Source organism: Salvelinus sp. IW2-2015, linkage group LG21 (assembly GCF_002910315.2).
Source record: "Salvelinus sp. IW2-2015 linkage group LG21, ASM291031v2, whole genome shotgun sequence".
Classification (NCBI taxonomy): domain Eukaryota; kingdom Metazoa; phylum Chordata; class Actinopteri; order Salmoniformes; family Salmonidae; genus Salvelinus; species Salvelinus sp. IW2-2015.
In genome coordinates, this window is record NC_036861.1 from 3,743,681 (window position 1) to 3,765,393 (window position 21,713).

Genomic DNA, 21,713 nt, shown 5'->3' on the forward strand with positions numbered 1-21,713 from the left:
GGGAGAGAGAGGCGGAGAGACACTGGGAGAGAGAGTCAGATGGGAGAGAGAGGCAGAGAGACACTGGGAGAGAGAGAGAAGCTGCTTTAGCACTATCTTTGGATTGTCCTCTGGCACCTTGTTTTGGCTTCAAGAACTTCACTTCCTATTTTTAGGTTTTGTGCAATTAGTGGTTGCGGTGACAAGATGTTTTCAGGTCAAGTAGTTTGTGTGTTCAATCCTCTGTGTTGGCAGAGGAAGGTGGAGGGGAGAGAGGAGAGCGCGAGAGAAACTGCCAAAGTACATGTTTGCACTTTGTCAATGTGCACTAAACTCAGCCTGACTTCCCATTTTGCCTCGCTCCCCAAAGCCTTTAGCGATAACAGCTAACATTAGCCAAGACGGAGACCCTTCAACTGGGTAGCAGTTGCCCTATAGATCAAGCTTATCTTGCCCATAACCCCAACCGTTAGAGGCAAGTTGATGAGGGTCAACTTGGTGGTAACTCAATATACTTTACAGGTGCAAAAAAATACTTTATTCTCTTGTAAGATTCCGTTTGATAAATGTACTGATAACAAAATGCCATTCCAACACAAAAAGTATTATAAACAGCTAGACTAGAGCCAGCTTAAAAGCCTTCATAGACAGTAGCGTTCCAGGACCACGGTTGACCATCCCTGATATACACTGACTTCTGGGTAAACCGTGTGACGAATCAGCTACTGAAAGCCCTGCTGCCTATCCATTCAACAGTGTGGCCATTTCTGAATGTACACCATCGACCCAGACATTCAGTCGGCATAGTAGCCTGACTAGTTCAAATACATTCACTTCAGAACCTAGCAACAGACGTACAGCTTCTGGCTTAACGTACACGGTGTGTTCGACCGTGGTACACGTCGCTTAAGTGAATCCAGTAACACCGGGTGGGTCAACGTCACTTTAACCTGCTGTAATGCCCTTTCTGAGATCAGGCTGAGGTTGTGTAGTGTTTAGCGGTTGTCATGTGGTCTCCGCGGCGCGGCGCTCACTAGTGTCGCTGTGTGGGAGGATATATTAAGAACCGGTATGAGTGTGGTGGAAGCCTTGTAGTATTAGGCCTGCCGGGAGACATCCACCGCAGCTCAGATGTACACAACCACACGCACACATACACGCATTAACAACACAAGGAAATGTACATTTGCCTGATGTGCAACTACACACACACACACACACACACACACACACACACACACACACACACACACACAGAAAAATATACTCTCACACAAATACCAACCCACGCAGAAAATCACAAGCACACATACTGTACACATACATGAAAATAAACACACACACACACCGTACGTTACGTTGAGTGATCTGTCCATAGGCCTCTATGGCGTGTGGGGAATGAAAGCAGCATGAGAAGGTGGAGAAACATCAGAGTCAGAGTGTATGTCCCTATCACATTCATTATGATGCCAAACCAGAGAAGAGACTGACTGGGACACACACACACTTGCAATCACTCATGTACACAGATACAGACTGCATTCACACAAACACAGTCAGTCACAGTCAGTCTCAGTCAGTATGTCAGTCTCTGTCAGTCTCAGTCAGTATGTCAGTCAGTATGTCAGTCAGTATGTCAGTCAGTATGTCAGTCAGTATGTCAGTCAGTATGTCAGTCAGTATGTCAGTCAGTCTCAGTAAACAGTCTTCAGTTCAGTCTCAGTCAGTCTCAGTCAGTCTCAGTCAGCTCATCAGTCAGTCAGTCTCAGTCAGTCTCAGTCAGACACTTAACTCAAACGAGTATTCTCCCAGAAAACCCCACACCACACTCCCCCACGTACTGCTGTGCATGGAGTTTGAAGGTCACCATTTCCAAAAGTGCAAATACCGGTGGCATTGTGACAGGCGACAGGCGAGGACAGCAGTGTCACATTGGTGCTCGCTGCAGTATCGCCTGAAAACAAATCTAGATACCTATCTGTAAGCATTACCTCTCTGTTCTGTCTGTCAGCATTACCTCTCTGTCTGTCTGTCTCTGTCTCTCTCTCTGTCGTCTGTCTCTGTCTCTCTCTATCTGTCTGTCTCTGTCTGTCTCTGTCAGCATTACCTCTGTCTGGTCTGTCTCTCTGTCTCTCTGTGTCTCTGTCTGTCTGTCTCTCTGTCTGTCTGTCTCTGTCTGTCTGTCTGTTCTGTTTCTCTCTCTCTCTCTCTCTGTCTCTGTCTCTGTCTGTCTGTCTCTGTCTGTCTCTGTCTGTCTCTGTCTCTCTCTGTCTCTCCTCTGTCTCTCTCTGTCTCTCTCTGTCTGTCTCTGTCTGTCTTTCTCTGTCTCTATCTGTCTCTGTCTGTCTCTGTCTCTGTCTCTTCTCCTCTTCCTCTCTCTCTCTCTCTCTCTCTCTCTCGCCATAGAGCACAGGTATTATGAGTAGTAATTAGCTAAGAGTTAGCTACTGCAGTAAATAGCTAAGAGTTAGCTACTGAGTAAATAGCTAAGAGTTAGCTACTGAGTAAAATAGCTAAGAGTTTAGCTACATGAGTAAATAGCTAAGAGTTAGCTACTGAGTAATAGCTAAGAGTTAGCTACTGAGTAAAAGCTAAGAGTTTAGCTACTGAGTAAATAGCTAAGAGTTAGCTACTGAGAGTAAAATAGCTAAGGAGTTTAGCTACTGAGTAAATAGCTAAGAGTTAGCTTTACTGAGTAAATAGCTAAGAGTTAGCTACTGAGTAAATAGCTAAGAGTTAGCTACTGAGTAAATAGCTAAGAGTTAGCTACTGAGTAAATAGCAGAAGGCCATTGAAGGTACTGAGGTTGTAGCCGTTGTCGTCATCGTAGATCCACGAGTTGGTACCGAGGCTCATGTAGACCTGGTCTCCTACCTCAAGCGTCAACACAAGCCCATTAGTTCCATTATCTGCCAGGTCACCAGATGTTGCGTGATCTGCAGTGGCAGCAATACGTTCCCCGTTCTTATACAGGAAAACGTACCCAGGGTTGGCTCCAAATGCATGGCAATAGAAGGTGAAGTGGTAGTCCTCTCACTGGTGCTGTGAATAGGCTACATGTACAATGTGATAGTAACAATGAATCAGCATAATATATGTATAAAATAGCATCACACGTCACTGCTGGTTTGTGTACAGTAAATGCAGGATGGAAGCTGCCAGAGGCAGGGTTATTGTGTGTGTCATTCTGTAAACACAAACACCACGGATGTACTCGACAGAACATTCATGAAAGAAAAAAAACGTATTCATGCGAGTTCATTTCAGATCTTGAAATAGAGTAGAATGCAACGGAAATGACAGAGGTCCATTTACATTGTCGTGTTCATTCACATCGGCGATGCCCTCTGCGATACAGACAGATTTGTTTCAAATCTGTCATTTTTCCCCCACATGAGTTCTGAGGTGTTACTGGATAAATAGCAGAATGTCATTAAAGGTACTGAAGTTGTAGCCATTGTTATCATCGTAGATCCATGAGTTGGTACCGAGGCGCATGTAGAGCTGGTCTCCCACCTCAAGCATCAGCACAAGCACATTAGAACCAGTACCAGCAACACTCTCTCCATTCTTATATAGAAAAATGGAGCCATTGGGGATAAGCCCTGACATATATATATTTTTTAAATAAACAGTGTTTATTTTGTCCATTCATTTTGTTCTATTGGTTATAGCTGCGTCTGTCAAACAGATGGTGTGGAACGTATCCCCATACAGAAGACTGCTTTTGGAGTGCAATGACTCTTTAAAGGTCTTCGTGATATGCTTGTGTGCAGCACATTACCTGTGGTGGGTTTGTAGTGGTTGCCAAATTTGGTGCAAACCTTTTTTGTAAACCAAGGTAGTTTCAGTGTTGAAAGGTCCTATGATCCCATGACTTCCCAGTCCAGCAGAGAAGGCCACCCTTGGTCTGTCTGTGTTATGAGTGCACTTGTTCCATAAATATTGGACAGTTGACTCCAGAATTAGCATGACACTAGCATTTAGGGCCAGGAGTCATTATATTTGTTTGATAATATAGTCAGGAAAAACTACAGACCTCAATCATTAATTGAACCCTAATCTTAACACTTACCCGCCGTATATGCAGGCTCCTGAGTGGCGCAGCGGTCTAAGGCACTGCATCTCAGTGCAAGAGGCATCACTACAATCGCCGGTTCGAATACAGGCTGTATCACATCCGGAAGTGATTGGGAGTCCCATAGGGCGGCGCACAATTGGCCCAGCGTCGTCCGGGTTTGGCCGCGGTAGGCCGTCATTGTAAATAAGAACTTGTTCTTAACTTACTTGCCTAATTAAATAAAAAATACTTTAAAAAGTGTTTTCTTCAGTTCCTCCACATGGCTCTCACTGGCTTTCATTCTGGCTTCCATGGTTTCCAGCTGTGTCTTGGTGTGTGTCAACGTAGCACTCATCTCTCTCAGCACAGTGTAGATGCCTGGCTGGCAGGTTTGCTGGTTCAGAGGTTGTATACTCTGTAACTATGTTATTGTCTCCCTGACCCAGTGCCCTAGACAAGCAGTAGCACAACAACGTCAGCTGCAGAACTATAATGGTCATTCTCAATCTTGACCCCGAGCCGTTTGGTCTCCTGTGTAATTTCTTATCCCTGTCCCAGGGGTTTATAACCGCTTCTCCGTGGGAAATGTCACGTAAGATAGGCCTGTTGTTGAAGTGATTTATGGGGAAAAAGTCAAACATGTTCAATTTAGTTTGAGTGTGAACTTAGATCAAATAGGGTGAATGAACAAATGCCAACCTTCACAGAATGGACACATTTCTGGTGCTGCATCACTAGGGGCAATTTAAGAAATGGTTGTAGTGTTTGACCAGAGTAGTAGAACAGTTTCTTATCATTTCAAAAGCATTGGTAGAGGAGTGTGTCTTTTTTGTGTTTATCTATTTAACTTGACAGGTGTAGTAAACCGAATATTCAGTAAACAAATCAACAGGTGTTAAAAATAATGACATACAGGGGTTCATTTACACTGTCAGACATACATTTTCCATGCTATAAAATATATCTTTATTCACTTGTATTCTGAGATGTGTTACTGGGTAACCCCCCCCCCCCAAAAAAAAATCTTCCTTACCTACTTCAATTGATGATTATCCAGGAAAACAAAGAAAAGTCCCTAGTTGAAGTGTCCTGGGGTAAGGAATATTTTTGGGATTTCCAAGTCACTCAGTCGCGCACCAGATTCCCTTTTTTTGTTCAAGCTGGGCTGAAGTGCGTCTGGGTACACCTTTTTTCCAGTGTTACTCGGGAAATAGCAGAATGCCATTGACGGTATTGAGGTTGCGATAACTATCTGTCCAGACCCAGGAGTCAGTTTCAATGTGCATGGAGACTTTGTCTCCCACCTCACGCATCAATACAACCCATTAGATCCATTGCCTGCTACATCAAAAGCAATTGATCTGTAGTTTTTATACATTCGAAGGAATCCATCCTTGTCTCCGTTTGATTGACTATAGAAGGTGAAGTGGTAGAGTCGTTTCACTGGTGCCTTGAAGATACCTGTGGCAAATGAGGAGCTTAATAAATGCTTATCAATACTTAGGAATGAATTAACGTTGAGGGAGAAATCAACTTTATTAATATACAGTACAAGGCTTAACAACATTTACTAATGGTTAACAAACGTTTTAATAATTGGTTAATATCAGTACAGTGTTAAATCTGTAATGCTTTGGTATTTTTCGGTGGGGAGGGGGATTTTATGAAGGATCCCCATTAGCTGTTGCAAAAGCAGCAGCTACTCTTTCTGGGGTCCACACAAAACATGACATAATACAGAACATCAATCGACAAGAACAGCTCAAGGACATATCAATGCATACACACAAACTATCTAGGTCAAATAGGCTTTATCTGTTACTGCTGAATGGTTTGTTTTTCATTAGACCACTACTGGCCACTATTGGTAATATATAATCAATATAAAGTTTGTCAAAAAAATCTTAAATTACAGCTCAATTTGAGCAAATTCTGAATTTGTGATTAACTCGATTACATTTTTTCTAAACTTTTTTTCCCTTAAGAGTGTGATTAACAGCATTGTCGTTATTTACACCAGTGATGCCCTCTACAATACGTTAAGCCATTTTTTCATTATTTCAAATCTCTTCTTATTCACGTGTTCTGAGGTGTCACTGGGCAAATAGCAGAATGCCAGTGAAGGTGCTGAGGTTGCGGTAATCTTCGACCCAGATCCATGAGTTGGCTTCAAGGCGCACATAAACCTGATCTCCCTCCTCAAGCATCAGTACCGCCCCGTTAGATCCATTATCTGCACCATCACTAGATGTTATGTGATCTGCCGTACCAACAACTATGTCTCCGTTCTTATACATTAACAGAAATGCTTTATTGGCTCCATATGTATGGCAATAGAAGATGAAGTGGTAGAGTCCTCTCACTGTTGCTGTGAACATACCTGTAGCAAAGGTATGTTATTACGCCACTTAGTACCCAGTGGCCTAATAAATAGTTTATAAATATACCGATTTTGAAGTTGATCAATCATTACAATTATCAATAGTTCACTGATGGTATTGCTTAACAAATTGTTTTTGTTTTGTGATTATCAGCCCAATGTTAATATGGCTAGTACTAATGGAACAAGAATCGGGACACACCAGATTTGGGGTCAATTCAGAATTGAGTTGTGAATTGCTCTTTAACTCCAATGAATTTACCATTCAAGTAAAATTCGATTCAATTCATTCAAATGGCTAATGTACTCTACACATCACTATACATGTTTTTTATTTCTACATCAATTATAGATGGTTACCAATTATATGTTACAGTAAATTGTAAAAAAATATATAAATAAAAACAGGAGATCTATACATTGCCCAGGAAATGCATTCCCTATTGCAGTGGTAAAGGTATAGATCTACTGGGAAATCTACACATCTACACATAGATTCACACATTTCACTATGGTGAATCTATAGATCTCCTGTAAAGGGTATAAGCTAAAACTTTCAAAAGTGAACTGTCGCTTTAACCTTTTTCACTTATTCGCTCCACATTACTCCAGAAATGTTATTGTTTGTGCTTCACATTACCGGTTGTGGGGTTGTAGGAGTTGCCAATATTGGTGATGACCTTCCCGTAGACCAAAGTAGTTTCTGTGTTGAACGGTCCTTTGTTGCTTCCGGAACCATCCTCGGTCAGTGCAGCTGAGAATGCCACTCTTGGTCTTTCTGTGAAGACAACGATTACACATTCTTAGGTACATTATGATGATGTCATAATGCATTACAAGGTGCTTATAATGAATCGGAGTCATTGGGCCTGTCCGAATACCAATGCTAGTTTTATAGTATGTGAAATTTCAGAAATGTAGGATGATTGAAATGCCGGGGTGTCATACTGAGTGTTTCATCTAGTATAAATTGACAGCACGTTATTAAGGAAAATAATAATCGTATCAGACCCACGTGTATTTGGCAATAGCTGTTAATCAGAAGAGGGGACGTTCCAAAATGAACGAATGGCGTGAACAAACGCGATCGTGCATTTAGAAGGCGCCTTCTCAGTATGGACGAGTCTAGTATGTTGTTGCTTACCGCATACGTTTCTTCCTGAACAGTATGTTCTAAATAGTATGTAGTATGGTTCGTACATTTAGTACCCAGTGGCGCATAAAAATAGATTTTATAAAGCATTAGGGGCTCATACATCCTTTGAACAAGTAATAATACATTATAACTCTCTTTACCTTGATTCATTTTCCTTAATTCATCAAGCTGGTTTTCTGTATTTCTCAGTCTGGTGCTCAGCTCCTCTTCCTGGACCTTACTGGCACTCAGTCTGGCCTCCATAGATTCCAGCTTGGTCTTGGTTTGAGTCAGCTCAACTTTGTGCTCTAACATCATCTCTATCAGCATAGTGTGGAAGGCGGATGGTGTGTTAGCTTTGTCAAGCTGTTGCTTATTGACAACCACTCCACCTTCATGTTCACTGTCTGACTGGCCCAGTGCCCCAGACAGGCAGTAGCACAACCATGTCAGCTGCAGAACTATAATGGTCTTCATTCTCAATATGGACTATTGAGTCTTTGTCTCCTGTGTAATTTCTGATCCCTGGCCCAGGGGTTTATAAGCACATATCCATCTGAAATATGACCTAATATGGACCTGTTGTTGATGTAGCTCATGGAATCAATTTTGACCTGTTTTGTTTGGCCTGTTTAGTTTGGCCTCATAAGCCCAAAGAAAACAGGACGACCAAACAGAAAACGATCCAATTTTGTATTTACTGTTAGTGTCAATAGCGTGTGTACGCACATGTGTAAGAGAGAGAAACGCACATGTGAGTTTCTTTGTGATTGCGAGCCAGTGTAGGAGTGCGTGTATGTGTGAGCAATGAATGAGTGTGTGTTTGTTTGTGTCCAGCTCACTAAAGCCTGAAGGTAAGTGGCTTGTGTGCCAAGCCAGCACAGTGCAGAGCCAGAGGTGCCTCTCAGGGCTCCCAAGGGGCAGGTGGAGGTCAGGTGTTACGCAGAAAAGGTCACAGGGCAATGTGGAGCAGAACTGCTCTCACATATCACACCTACCAGGTGATGGTGGGGGGGGAAAGGTGTGTGTGTGCCTCCAGAAACCATCAGTGTATCTGCAGGGAGACTGTAACCTTGGTCAGCAGCAGACTTAGAGGGCTCTCACATGAAACTTTTTTTTTCTTGAGAAAGAAAGTGAGAGATAGTGTGAGGGTGTACCAGAGAGGTGTGTGTGTGTGATAGAGATAGGAAGAAAGAAGAGAGTGTTTGTGGGTGCTCGTAAGGGCTTAACAGGGGTTAAACACCAACTACATCAGCAGTGGAGCTCTGATCAGCTCATTAAAGCTTAACATTACTCATTCATAATCACTGCATATCATCATCTGTTATGCATAAATATACCTATTCATAAGAATGTAACCTATATCATATTCTTACTGTCATGGTTGGTTGCTATTAAAGAGATCAAGTGCTTATGTCAGGTGTATTAAGGCGTGACGACCATCTTTGATGACGATGAACTGTGCAGTGCCTCTTCAAATAAGACACACACACACACACACACACACACACACACACACACACACACACACACACACACAAAGACACTCTCCTTATCCAATTTGTAAGTCGCTCTGGATAAGAGCGTCTGCTAAATGACTTAAATGTAAATGTAAATACTGTGCGTGAAAAACAAAGCACTGACCTCTTTCCCCACCTCATCTCCATGACATAATTGCCTATCTTTTATTGATGACCTTCCTCTGGCAAACCTTCGCTTTATCCCCCTTCCTTTTCTTTTCTTGTCCTCTCTTCGGGCCTGTCTGTACCCCCCCCCCCCCCACTGGAGCACTGGGAGAAAGAGGGAGTATTGATTCATTCACTTCTCTCAATCATTTCTCGAACACGTCCGCTAAAGTAGTTCCTGTTTGCTACACTTTCCAACAGGACACTGTAGGACAGGCGTTTTCCTTTCTGATGCTCTTCAGCTTTTTTCGCCGGCAGCCGTCTAGTTGTGTAGCTGCGCTGTTGTGGTTTCAGTTGTATTGTTCTCTACTTCTACCGTATGTTCAGCGAACGTCCCATTTATATGCACATGCATGCACAATGTGTTCTTGGCGTACTTAACCCAGCTGTTATTGCACAAGTAGACATGCCCCACTTCACAAAACAATAACATTTGTCTCCTCCATTCGTTTAGCATCAGTGAATTCTCCCGTGGACGTCACAACAGTACTTTACTTTGCATCAATGGATTTTCCCGTCTACAACATAGCCTAGCTGGAGCGAAGCACTGCTGTCTCGTGTTTGATTAGAATGGATCCAATGATAAGCTAGGGGGATACAGCAGCAGATGGTGAAACTGTTTGACAGGATGTACCTGCTCTCTCAGTAATGAACCAGGTTCCCTCTAGAAGAGGATGCTAATTGCTAATAAGCGCTAGATTGACTGGTGGGGCGAGTGTGGATGGCCTGTTCTCGGGCTCCCCCGGGCACTGTCAGTTAGCGATAGACATATCGTGCCGACAATGTGAAAGGCTTGTGTGTGTGTGTTGTTATGTGTCCATATGAATGTGTACAGTAGCTGATGCAGAGTGTGGTGTGAGACTAAAAGTTACAAATGTGTGTGTGTGTGCCTGTCTCTTTGTCTGTAATGTGTATATACACTGCTCAAAAAAAATAAAGGGAACACTTAAACAACAATATAACTCCAAGTCAATCACACTTCTGTGAAATCAAACTGTCCACTTAGGAAGCAACACTGATTGACAATAAATTTCACATGCTGTTGTGCAAATGGAATAGACAAAAGGTGGAAATTATAGGCAATTAGCAAGACACCCCAATAAAGGAGTGGTTCTGCAGGTGGTGACCACAGACCACTTCTCAGTTCCTATGCTTCCTGGCTGATGTTTTGGTCACTTTTGAATGCTGGCGGTGCTCTCACTCTAGTGGTAGCACGAGACCGAGTCTACAACCCACACAAGTGGCTCAGGTAGTGCAGCTCATCCAGGATGGCACATCAATGCGAGCTGTGGCAAGAAGGTTTGCTGTGTCTGTCAGCGTAGTGTCCAGAGCATGGAGGCGCTACCAGGAGACAGGCCAGTACATCAGGAGACGTGGAGGAGGCCGTAGGAGGGCAACAACCCAGCAGCAGGACCGCAACCTCCGCCTTTGAGCATGAGGAGCACTGCCAGAGCCCTGCAAAATGACCTACAGCAGGCCACAAATGTGCATGTGCATGTACATCAATCAGTGTTGCTTCCTAAGTGGACAGTTTGATTTCACAGAAGTGTGATTGACTTGGAGTTACATTGTGTTGTTTAAGTGTTCCCTTTATTCTTTTGAGCAGTGTACTTTGCCAGCATTTCAGCTTCTGTGAACATGTACATTGTCTTATCTAATCCCATGTAACTCTTTTCATCCCTCTCTCTCTCGCTCTCTCTCTCACTCTCTCATCTCTCTCGCTCTCTCGCTCTGTCTCTCTGTCTCTCCAGATTATTGCATATCAGCCATATGGGCTATCAGTGGATTGGTGGGCATACGGAGTGCTGCTCTACGAAATGTTGGCAGGACAGGTGAGTGTGTCCCCCACCTCTCTCAACACACAGACACACACACAAACACACACACACAAACAGACACACTCGTGCAAATCCTTCAGGTTTCTAGATAAAGACACAGTCGGGTCACCTTCACACTGACTTTACAGTAATCCTGTCTCATGAGAACGAAAGCACTCACACACACACACACTGTCGTCACCCATCTGCCCCCCTCTCCTGGGACATGGCGTCATTTTGGACAGCTCTCAAATAGACTCAACTATTCGCCCCCCACACCTTCTCTCATGCCTGTGTATGTATTCCCAGCCTGGTCTCATAGACTAGACGTAACATGGTAAACGTAAATCCGGGACACTCAAATTAGTATGCTATGTTACGTTTGGTATGGTTACATAAGACAGATGGTTACTTAAGATGAAAATGAAAGTAGGGTGGGTGGGTGGGTGGGTGTATAACGTGAACGTCTAGCAACCCAAAGGTTGCGAGTTCAAATCTCATCATGGACAACTTTTAGCATTTTAACTAATTAGCAACTTTTCAACTACTTACTACTTTTTAGCTACTTTGCAACTACTTAGTATGTTAGCTAACCTTAACCCTTCCCCTAACCTTAAAACACCTTAAAACCACTCCTCAACATAGCCCTAACCTTAACTCCTAGCATAGGTAACGAAGCCACCTAGCTAGAACTCGTAACATATCGTACGTTCTGCAAATTCGTAACATATTGTACATTCTGAAAATTCGTAACATATTGTACGTATTGCAAATTCGTAACATATAATGCAAATTGTAATTCGTAACATATCATAAGAAATGGAGTGTCTCAGATTTTCTTACAGAATAATATGAAATGCTTTGAGACCAGGTTGATATTCTGTGCCCTAACCCTTTATACTAGTGGGAATTGGCCTCTATGAATAGGGCTAAATTGTCATGTTTCTTACAGAAGAAATTTGAAAGCATATGCATAACCATGGTAGCAGTTGAAAGGGAACAGTTTGGAAATTATGGGGAAATTATTAGACCAAAGTTGAGGACAACAGTTCTCCTGACACAATAGTGAATCCAAACATTACACTGTGGATTTTAAGTGCAGTATACATTTACTGTACTTGTGGATGCGTTTGTTGATAACGAAATCTGAAAACACTGGATATGATAAGAATTCTCCTGTAAAATGTGGGGTAGGTGCAACATAAGACAAAGAAATGGCAAGGGTTTGAGTGAGAGGACTAACTGCTGCCTTTGAGTGGCCACACACCTCTCCAAAGTGTGCACAGTCCCTAAGTCATTTCAATGCACTTTTATGACTCAAAGAAGAGTCTTCAACTATTTGGTCCGCATAGAAAGCGGTCGCGGGTGCATTCAGGTGCGTGTGACGCGGTGAATTTTCTTCACAATAGACGAACATCAAACACAGTGATCATAAACGTTGACACTGTGTATAACATGAGTATAATTGATATGGAAATGTCAAGTGTACATTTGGGCTCAGGTGTGTTCGGCTTGCTTGATATCAAAGCGGTATTTGCTTTAATTCTCAACGTCTCATCTTTGAAAATACATTGTCCTCCTAATTTCCAGCATTTCCCTCACTCGGACAATAAAACAGTTGCCCAACTACCTTGGAAGGATGGGGGCACCTTCTCGTCGTGCGCGGTGCTCAAGTTGAGAGCGGCTGTCAGTCAAAACCCATATACAGCGCTGTGAAGCTCTGACGCCATGTAGAGCATGTGACTGTACAGCCACTGTGTTCCAACCTGCCATTTTCAACCCGTGTACGGGTGGGTATGAGTGTGAAGGGTTAACGGATGCTTTTCGGTTATGTCCAACCATCAGTAAGGGCAACTCAAAATGTTAGTCAGTTGACTGGCTAAGCTAACAGATAGTCTGGGTGTACCTTTGACCAGAGCCCTACTACCAGTGGAGGCTGGTGGGAGGAGCTATAGGAGGATGGGCTGATTGTAATGGCTTGAATGGCGTTATTGGTATGGAGTCAGACGTGTGGTTTCCATGATGTGTTTGATACCATTCAATTAATTCCATTCCAGCCATAATTTTTATTTAACCTTTATTTAACTAGGCATGACAGTTAAGAACAAATTCTTATTTACAATGACGGCCTACCCCAGCCAAACCCGGGCGACGCTTGGTTAATTGTGCGCCGCCCAATGGGACTCCCAATCACGCCCGGATGTGATGCAGTCTGGATTCGAACCAGGTACTGCAGTGACACGTTGCATTGAGATGCAGTGTCTTAGACCAATGCGCCACTCGGGAGCCAATCCTCCTATAGCTCCTCCCACCAGCCTACACTGTACACTACATAGGGTATAGCCATTTAGGGCGCCATTTGAGATGCGGCCAGGGCTAACTCCCTGCTGCCGTGTTCAGTAGGTGTGATGGGTTTGTTTATTCCCTGTGTGTCTGGGGCGCCAGTGGCCAGGAGCTTCATCCCGTCCCGTTCACTGGGCAGAAACAGACGGCGTGATGAACGAGCAGCAGCCCAGCCATACCCCTTTCACAGTACACACTCACAGGCCGAAAGTAGTTCATTTGGCTTATATGACCTCAGGATTGTAGGGGGGGGGGGGTCGACTGTGTGTGTGTTTCCCTCTCAAGAGGGTGTGCAGTGTATTGTGTATCAGATAAAGAGAGCAGAAAGCAGCCTAGGTATCTCTTGCCAAAGGGTTTAGTCTAGTGGAAATGAAAAATAATACATTTATGAAGTGTCACAATGCACACATTATGGTTAGTAATGATAGAGGTGGAGGGAGAAAATAGCTGGACCATCGAGTCGTTTGCCTCCCAGCTGGCAATTTTTGTCTGGAACTTGTTTCTTGCACTCTCTACGGTCTAGATCTCTTTCGTTGATTTGTATCTTCCGTTTCGTAACTTTTTTTCTCTCTCTCTCTCAACAAGCCACTATAACAACCCTTATTCAGTTGTATTACTGGACTGAGAAAGAGTAGAATATACACACATCCAATGGCTTTGAGCAGGTGCCTTGGTACCCGAAGTGTAAATGTTCATAAAGAAAATTCTTCCAAGTGTGTTTTTATGACAACATTTTGAACTTTAGGCCATCGAAGGGTTAACATGGTTAGCTGAAGGTTAGTTCATGTTTATTCTGTTTTTGGACTGATAATGCCTCTGGAAACTGTCACGCCCTGACCTTAGAGCCTTTTTATGTCTCTTTTTGGTTTGGTCAGGGTGTGATTTGGGTGGGCATTCTATGTCCCCCGTATTTCTATGATTTGTGTTTCTATGTTTTGGTCGGGTATGGTTCTCAATCAGGGATAGCTGTCTATCGTTGTCTCTGATTGGGAATCATACTTAGGCAGCCCTTTTTCCCACCTGTGATTGTGGGTAGTTGACTTTTGTTAGTGGCACTTAGCCCTCGTAAGCTTCACGGTCGTTTATTTTGTTTCTTGTTTTGTTGGCGACATTCAATAATAAAAGGAAATGTACGCTCACGACGCTGCACTTTGGTCCACTTCTTTCGACGGCCGTGACAGCAACAACCTTTGGACTTCATTTTCCCCCGCAATATTCTGTTCAAATAGGCTTGGAATCCCCTTGAAACAAAAATTTAAACAGCAAGCTAGTGTCGGACACAATCACCACAGCACACAACGTCAAATTGGTGTTTTTCAAAGCCAACGTTTTCCTTTTGCTGCCAAGCTGTTTTAAGCAGTCCTGTGAGGCCCGCTCTTCTGGCTGTTTGTGTAGCCAGCATTACATTTCTAATTGTCTTTGTTCTCCTAAAATTCCATGAAGGCTGACTTTTTATAAAGTTGACATTTGCAATTCAGACTCTGCTAAACTGGGCCCTGTTTAGAAATGACCCCTGAAAAATGGCTGTGACATTAAGATACTAGATAGATTATCATGAATTTACCCGTTTGATTAAAGGGGAAGGTCAAAATGACTGATAAGACACAATATTTGAGGTCATTACAGATGTACTACATATTCTGAGGTGTTAACATTTACATGATATTGTCAACATATTTACACCATGTATATAACATTCTCAACCTATTTACAAAATGTATATAACATTCTCAACCTATTTACAACATGTATATAACATTCTAAACCTATTTACACCATGTATATAACATGCTCAACCTATTTACAACATGTATATAACATTCTCAACCTATTAACAACATGTATATAACATTCCAAACCTATTTACAAAATGTATATAACATTCCAAACCTATTTACAACATGTATATAACATTCCCAACCTATTTACAACATGTATATACCATTCCCAACCTATTTACAACATGTATATACCATTCCCAACCTATTTACAACATGTATATAACATTCCCAACCTATTTACAACATGTATACAACATTCACAACATATTTACAACATGCATATAACGTTCTATATAACGTGTTGTTCCGCAGCCCCCGTTTGATGGTGAGGACGAGGACGAGCTCTTCCAGTCCATCATGGAGCACAACGTGTCGTACCCCAAGCAAATGTCCAAAGAGGCCGTGTCCATCTGCAAAGGGGTGAGTACGACCTTTGACCCAAAGAACCCTTTGCACCTCCGCCCCTATCATAGAAATAGAATTACTAGAACGGAAATTCCCATTGTAGTCAATGTAATTATTTTTCTATGGCCCCTATGCCTTCACATCCTGCCCCACAACCATCACCCTTAAACCCATGGTCTTCCCCACTCCCCTTTGAAGCTAGTCTCTCACCCCTTCTCTCGTCCTCTGTCATCAATAACACTTAGTCCCATACCCACTGTAACCTAGGTCCAATTATTAACCTTGACACTTCATGAAGTCAACCTTTTGAAGCCCGTCTTTACTATGACCTTTATGAAGACACTTTCCATTAACATGTACAGTAGGAAGAGCATGAAGTGATATGTCGATAGACTCTATGTCGATAGATATGACTGACTTTGGCACGTAGCCTTTAGACTAAAGGTTATGCCATTGAAGGATCTATTACTGTAGTCTGTAGGCACGGGGTTACTACCTATATAGCTAAGGGCAGACTGTACTATAGGGGGATAGTGGGTTCAAAACAAGCGGAATTGGAGAAGCATGGTGATGAGTTATGGATGTGTGTACCTCACCCCTATTCATCACCAATATAGTGCCCACCTGTGTAATGGTGGGTGACCGTCTACGCTCTTTGAAGGTCCTTTAGAGCAAATAGTGTCTGTTACAGGTGCGTAGGTTTCAAAATAGGAGTACAAGGAGAGATGGAGACTTAAAAGCTTAAAGCACATTTTTCCTTATTTTTGACAGTGTGTGGGTCTTCATCTCTCACAGTACCCACCTGTGTGCATATATTTGGACGGCAGCCATATTGTGGCAAAAAAACAAGAAATTAAAGGCAGAGAGAGAGAGGGAGAAACATAGGGAAAGGTGTGCCTGTGTGAGAGGAGAGGTGGAGACACTAAAAACATGAGCAGGAGGAGGGATGAACGTTCCAGGGCTGAGCCGAGTCAACGAACTGTGTGATAACACACTCGTGTCCACACCTCCCCACTTAAACCCCCAGAGCTCTCACATCCTCTACCGCTCCTTCTATCAGACCCTCTCTCTACCCCTTTATCCCCTCTCTCTCTCTCTCTCTCTCTCTCTCTCTCTCTCCCCTTTTCACACTATTGCCACTTTCTAACAACCGTCCCTGCAAGTCTGTCTGCCCCTCACTTTCTCTGCAAACCCTCGCTCTCTCTCGCTCTCTTTGTCTCCGCCTCTTTCCCCTCTCTCTCTCTCCTCTCTATCTATCCCAAATGGCACCCTATTCCCTATTTCCTTAATAGCCTGTGTCCCATGTGGCACCCTGTCTCTCTGTCGGTCGAAGGGAGTGAGGCCCCTCCATTGTTTTTGCAGATGGGGGATTTGCTTTGATCCAATGCTCTGCCTTTCTGGACGGTCCAACCTCTAAGGCTCGCGTAAATAAAAGGGCTCGGGGAGATGTGTGTGTGTGTGTGTGTGTGTGTGTGTGTGTGTGTGTGTGTGTGTGTGTGTGTGTTGTTGTGTGTGACAGTGTGGTGTGTGTGTGTGTGTGTTGTGTGTGTGTGTGTAGGTGGTGATGTGTTGTTTCTAGCAAGAGAGAAACACTCAGAAACCTTCATTGATCCCTTAGCTCACCACCAATAGGACCAGAACTGATGTCTCAGGCCTCAAGTTTATCCAGTTTGAAGAAGTGAAAGTCCAGCCACAAGCAGACAGACGATTTCCGTTTGCACGATACAAGCGGGTTGCCCTTTTCACGTTCGAATAACTGTAGGGGAACCGGCGTACTTGTGAACACGACCCTGACATATTATCTTTTTACTTTTTCCCCAGCCTTGGATCACACACACACACGTCTACAGTCACAATTCTGTGGCTGCCACCAACAGACTGACAGGAGTAGATGGGGCCTGCTGTCACTTTTAGGCGTTTGAACATACCCTGCATGCTTTGCTGCCACCACCCGACCTACCGGTGGTGAAGACTTAAAATACTATTAAAATAACCACATATGGAGATCATGTGGTAACCAAAAAAGTGTAGCCACCCTTTGCCCCTTGGATGCCAGAGCTTTGCACAGCTCTTGGCATTCTCACATTCCCAAACCCAGCAACATAACCTCAGAAATTGCAGCCCCCAAATCAATGCTTCACAAAGTAAGTAACAGACACAAACTTTCAGAGGAACTGCGTGAATCAGGTTTTTTCATGGTCGATTGCTGCAAAGAAACCACTACTAAAGGACACCAAAGAATAAGAGATTTGCTTGGGCAAGAAACATGAACATTAGACATTAGACCTGGGCAATATCTTAGAGACACAGAGTAGGTGAACGATGATCTCCGCATGCGTGGTTCCCACCGTAAAGCATGGAAGAGGAGTTGTGATGGTGTGGGGGTGTCTTGCTGGTGACACTGTCTGTGATTTATTTAGAATTCAGGCACACTTAACCAGCCAATGGCTACCACAGCATTCTGCAGTGATACGCCCCATCCCACTCGGGTTTGCGCTTAGTGGAACTATCATTTGTTTTCAACAGGTAAATGACCCAACACACCTCCGGCTAGTGTAAGGGCTATTTGACCAAGAAGGAGAGTGATGGAGTGCTGCATCAGATGACCTGGCCTCCACAATCACCCAACCTCAACCAAATTGAGATTGTTTGGGATAAGTTGGACCGCAGAGTGAAGGAAAAGCAGCCAACAAGTTCTCAGCATATGTGGGAACTCCTTCAAAACTGTTGGAAAAGTATTCCAGGTGAAGAGTGTGCGAAGCTGTCATCAAGGCAAAGGGTGGCTACTTTGAAGAATCTGAAATATAACATATATTTTGATTTGTTTAACCCTTTTTTGGTTACTACATGATTCCATATGTATTATTTCATAGTTTTGATGTCTTCACTATTATTTTACAATTTAGAAAATAGTAAAATAAAAATTACAACTTGAATGAGTAGGTGTGTCCAAACTTTTGACTGGTACTGTAAGTTTTTGGATTTGTTTTGCTCCCCCATCCTATGCTATCCTACAGTATATGCCGCTATACCCAGATGCTATGTTGCTGCATCCAAACTGCCAAAAGTTCAAAGTTTCAAACAAAAAATAAACTGCTATGGATATCACTCTTCCTCCCACAACAGAGACTCTGGTCAAAAGTAGTACACTACATAGGGAATAGGGTGCCATTTTGGACGCGGTCATTAATACCTTTTCTCTCGTTACATTTCAATGACAGCAAATGATGTGTTTCGGTAAAGATAGTGGAGTACTGTACCTGCCAGGCTGGCTATGCAACCAATTTCACCCCCTGCTTATGTAACATACGCCCACCGACAGACACACACTCCTAATGAGCATTATGTTCCAACGTGAGTGGGCAACTTTCTAATAGGGCTATTTAAGTCCATGCACGTTGTTGTGAAACTTAAAGAAAGAGAGGAGAAAGAGCTAGAATTCGTGTTCAACTAGGAAAATACACTGCTGTAAAATATACTGTGTCCCTAAAATGTATATAGTATGTATAAACTGGAAGTAGAAGCCTAAGTGTTGCAATCCAAGATGGCATAGCAGACGGACGTGTGTTTGTCTTGTCCCATCTTCTCCCATGTAAATAGTCGGTTTCGTCGTTTTTTTTCTTAAATATTTTTATCTCACTTTCCACCTACGATCTAAATATACTTTCCTGCAACCCGCCTCACCCAATGTGGTACGGATCTGCTATTTTTATACCTTATAACTGGAACCTCCATCAGAAGCTAGCCAGCTGACTAACTACTAGCTAGTAGTCACTGTTAGCCACGGCTAGCGGTCTTCACCTTTAACTCGGACACCAGCCAGCTTTAGTTCAGACAATACCTGCCAGTCTGCACATCGCGATATCAACCCAGAGCATATCGGACTGCTTTTCTCCACCACATCACCGGATTCCTGCCACTCTGGATCATTACACCGGATCATCGCAGCTAGCTAGCTGCATCCGAGTGGCTACTGCTGGCTAACGCCTCTGTCCCGAAGCGAGCACAAATGAGCCTTGCGCAAGCCTCGAGCTAGGCCCATCTCCCGGCTAGCTGAAGAGGTATACCCGCTAATTCGTGGGCTACAATACCTCTTTTGCCAATTGGCCTGGACCCTTTATTGCCGACACGGAGCCCCGCCGATCCATCACGGCTGGTCTGCCGACGTAATCGTCCGATGTGGTTTCAACAGGCTTTTCCGTTGCCATGTCGCCAAAGACCCATCTGCTAGCCCCGGCCCGCTAGCTTTCTGAACAACGTGCCACCCGCTCTCCTAGCATAGTAGCGACTACCGAACAGCTCCCTGACTCACCTATTGCTGCTCATTGGACCTTATGATCACTCGGCTACACATGCCTCTCTCTAATGTCAATATGCCTTGTCTTCTGCTGTTTCGGTTAGTTATTGTTTTATTTCACTGTAGAGCCCCTAGTCCAGCTCAACATGCCTTAGATAGCTCTTTTGTCACTCACCCCACACACATGGGGAGACCTCACCTGGCTTAACTGGTGTCTCCAGAGATGCAAGCTCTCTCATCGTCACTCAGTGCCTATGTTTACCCCCACTGTACTCACATCCTACCATACCCTTGTCTGTACATTATGCCCTGAATCTATTCTACCACGCCCAGAAATCTGCTCCTTTTATTTTCTGTTCCCAACGCACTAGACGACCAGTTCTTATAGCCTTTAGCCGCACCCTTATCCTACTCCTCCTCTGTTCCTCTGGTGATGTAGAGGTTAACCCAGGCCCTGTAGCCCCCAGCATTACACCTATTCCCCAGGCGCTCTCATTTTTTTACTTCTGGAACCGTAAAAGCCTTGGTTTCATGCATGTTAACATCAGAAGCCTCCTCCCTAAATTTGTTTTATTCACTGCTTTAGCACACTCCGCCAACCCTGATGTCATAGCCGTGTCTGAATCCTGGCTTAGGAAGGCCACCAAAAATGCTTATATTTCCATTCCCAACTACAACATTTTCCATCAAGATAGAACTGCCAAAGGGAGCGGAGTTGCAATCTACTGCAGAGATAGTCTGCAGAGTTCTGTCATACTGTCCAGGTCAGTGCCCAAACAGTTCGAGCTTCTACTTTTAAAAATCCACCTTTCCAGAAACAAGTTGCCGCTTGTTATAGACCCCCCCCCTCAGCCCCCAGCTGTGCACTGGACACCATATGTGAATTGGTTTCCCCCCATCTATATTCAGAGTTCGTACTGTTAGGTGACCTAAACCGGGAATAGCTTAGCACCCCGTCCGTCCTACAATCTAAGCTAGATGCCCTCAATCTCACACAAATTATCAAGGAACCTACCAGGTACAACCCTAAATCTGTAAACATGGGCACCCTCATAGATATCATCCTGACCAACTTTCCCTCTAAATACACCTCTGATGTCTTCAACCAGGAACTCAGCGATCACTGCCTAATTGCCTGCGTCTGGAACCCCTCATCACTGTCAAACGCTCCCTAAAACACTTCAGCGAGCAGGCCTTTCTAATCGACCTGGCCTGGGTATCCTAGAAGGATATTGACCTCATCCCGTCAGTAGAGGATAAAAGTGCTTTCCTCACCATCTTAAATAAGCATGCCCCATTCAAAAAATGTAGAACTAAGAACAGATATAGCCCTTGGTTCACTCCAGACTTGACTGCCCTTGACCAGCACAAAAACATCCTGTGGCGTACTGCATTAGCATCGAAAAGCCCCCACAATATGCAACTTTTCAGGGAAGTCAGGAACCAATATACACAGTCAGTTAGGAAAGCTAAGGCTAGCTTTTTCCAACCAAAATTTGCATCCTGTAGCACTAATTACAAAAAGTTTTGGGACACCATAAAGTCCATGAAGAATAAGAGCACCTCCTCCCAGCTGCCCACTGCACTGAGGCTAGGAAACACTGTCGCCACAGATAAATCTACGATAATCGCGAATTTACATTTTTCTACGGCTGGCCATGACTTCCACATGGCTACCCCTACCCCGGCCAACAGCTCTCCACACCCGCAGCAACTTGCCCAAGCCCCCCCCACCTCCTTCACCCAAATCCAGATAGCTGATGTTCTGAAAGAGCTGCAAAATCTGGATCCCTACAAATCAGCTGGGCTAGGAAATCTGGACCCTCTCTTT

General features: G+C 43.8%; 2 protein-coding genes across 2 annotated transcripts in view; one reads left to right on the forward strand and one right to left on the reverse strand.

Moving 5' to 3' along the window:
- LOC111982249 (protein kinase C alpha type) overlaps positions 1 to 21,713 on the forward strand; it is a 222,442-nt gene that overhangs the window by 182,713 nt on the left and 18,016 nt on the right. Inside the window, exons 14-15 of the mRNA XM_024013793.2 lie at positions 10,991 to 11,071; positions 15,493 to 15,600. Coding sequence (XP_023869561.1) covers positions 10,991 to 11,071; positions 15,493 to 15,600 — 189 coding nt within the window. The remainder of the gene's footprint in view (positions 1 to 10,990; positions 11,072 to 15,492; positions 15,601 to 21,713) is intronic.
- On the reverse strand, positions 5,557 to 8,082 carry LOC111982250 (complement C1q-like protein 2). Its single transcript, XM_024013794.2, has 3 exons — positions 7,716 to 8,082; positions 7,060 to 7,197; positions 5,557 to 6,419 (listed from the first exon to the last, which is right to left on the reverse strand). Exons 1-3 carry the CDS (start codon positions 8,029 to 8,031, stop codon positions 6,133 to 6,135), a joined length of 741 nt encoding a protein of 246 aa, XP_023869562.1. The 5' UTR covers positions 8,032 to 8,082; the 3' UTR covers positions 5,557 to 6,132.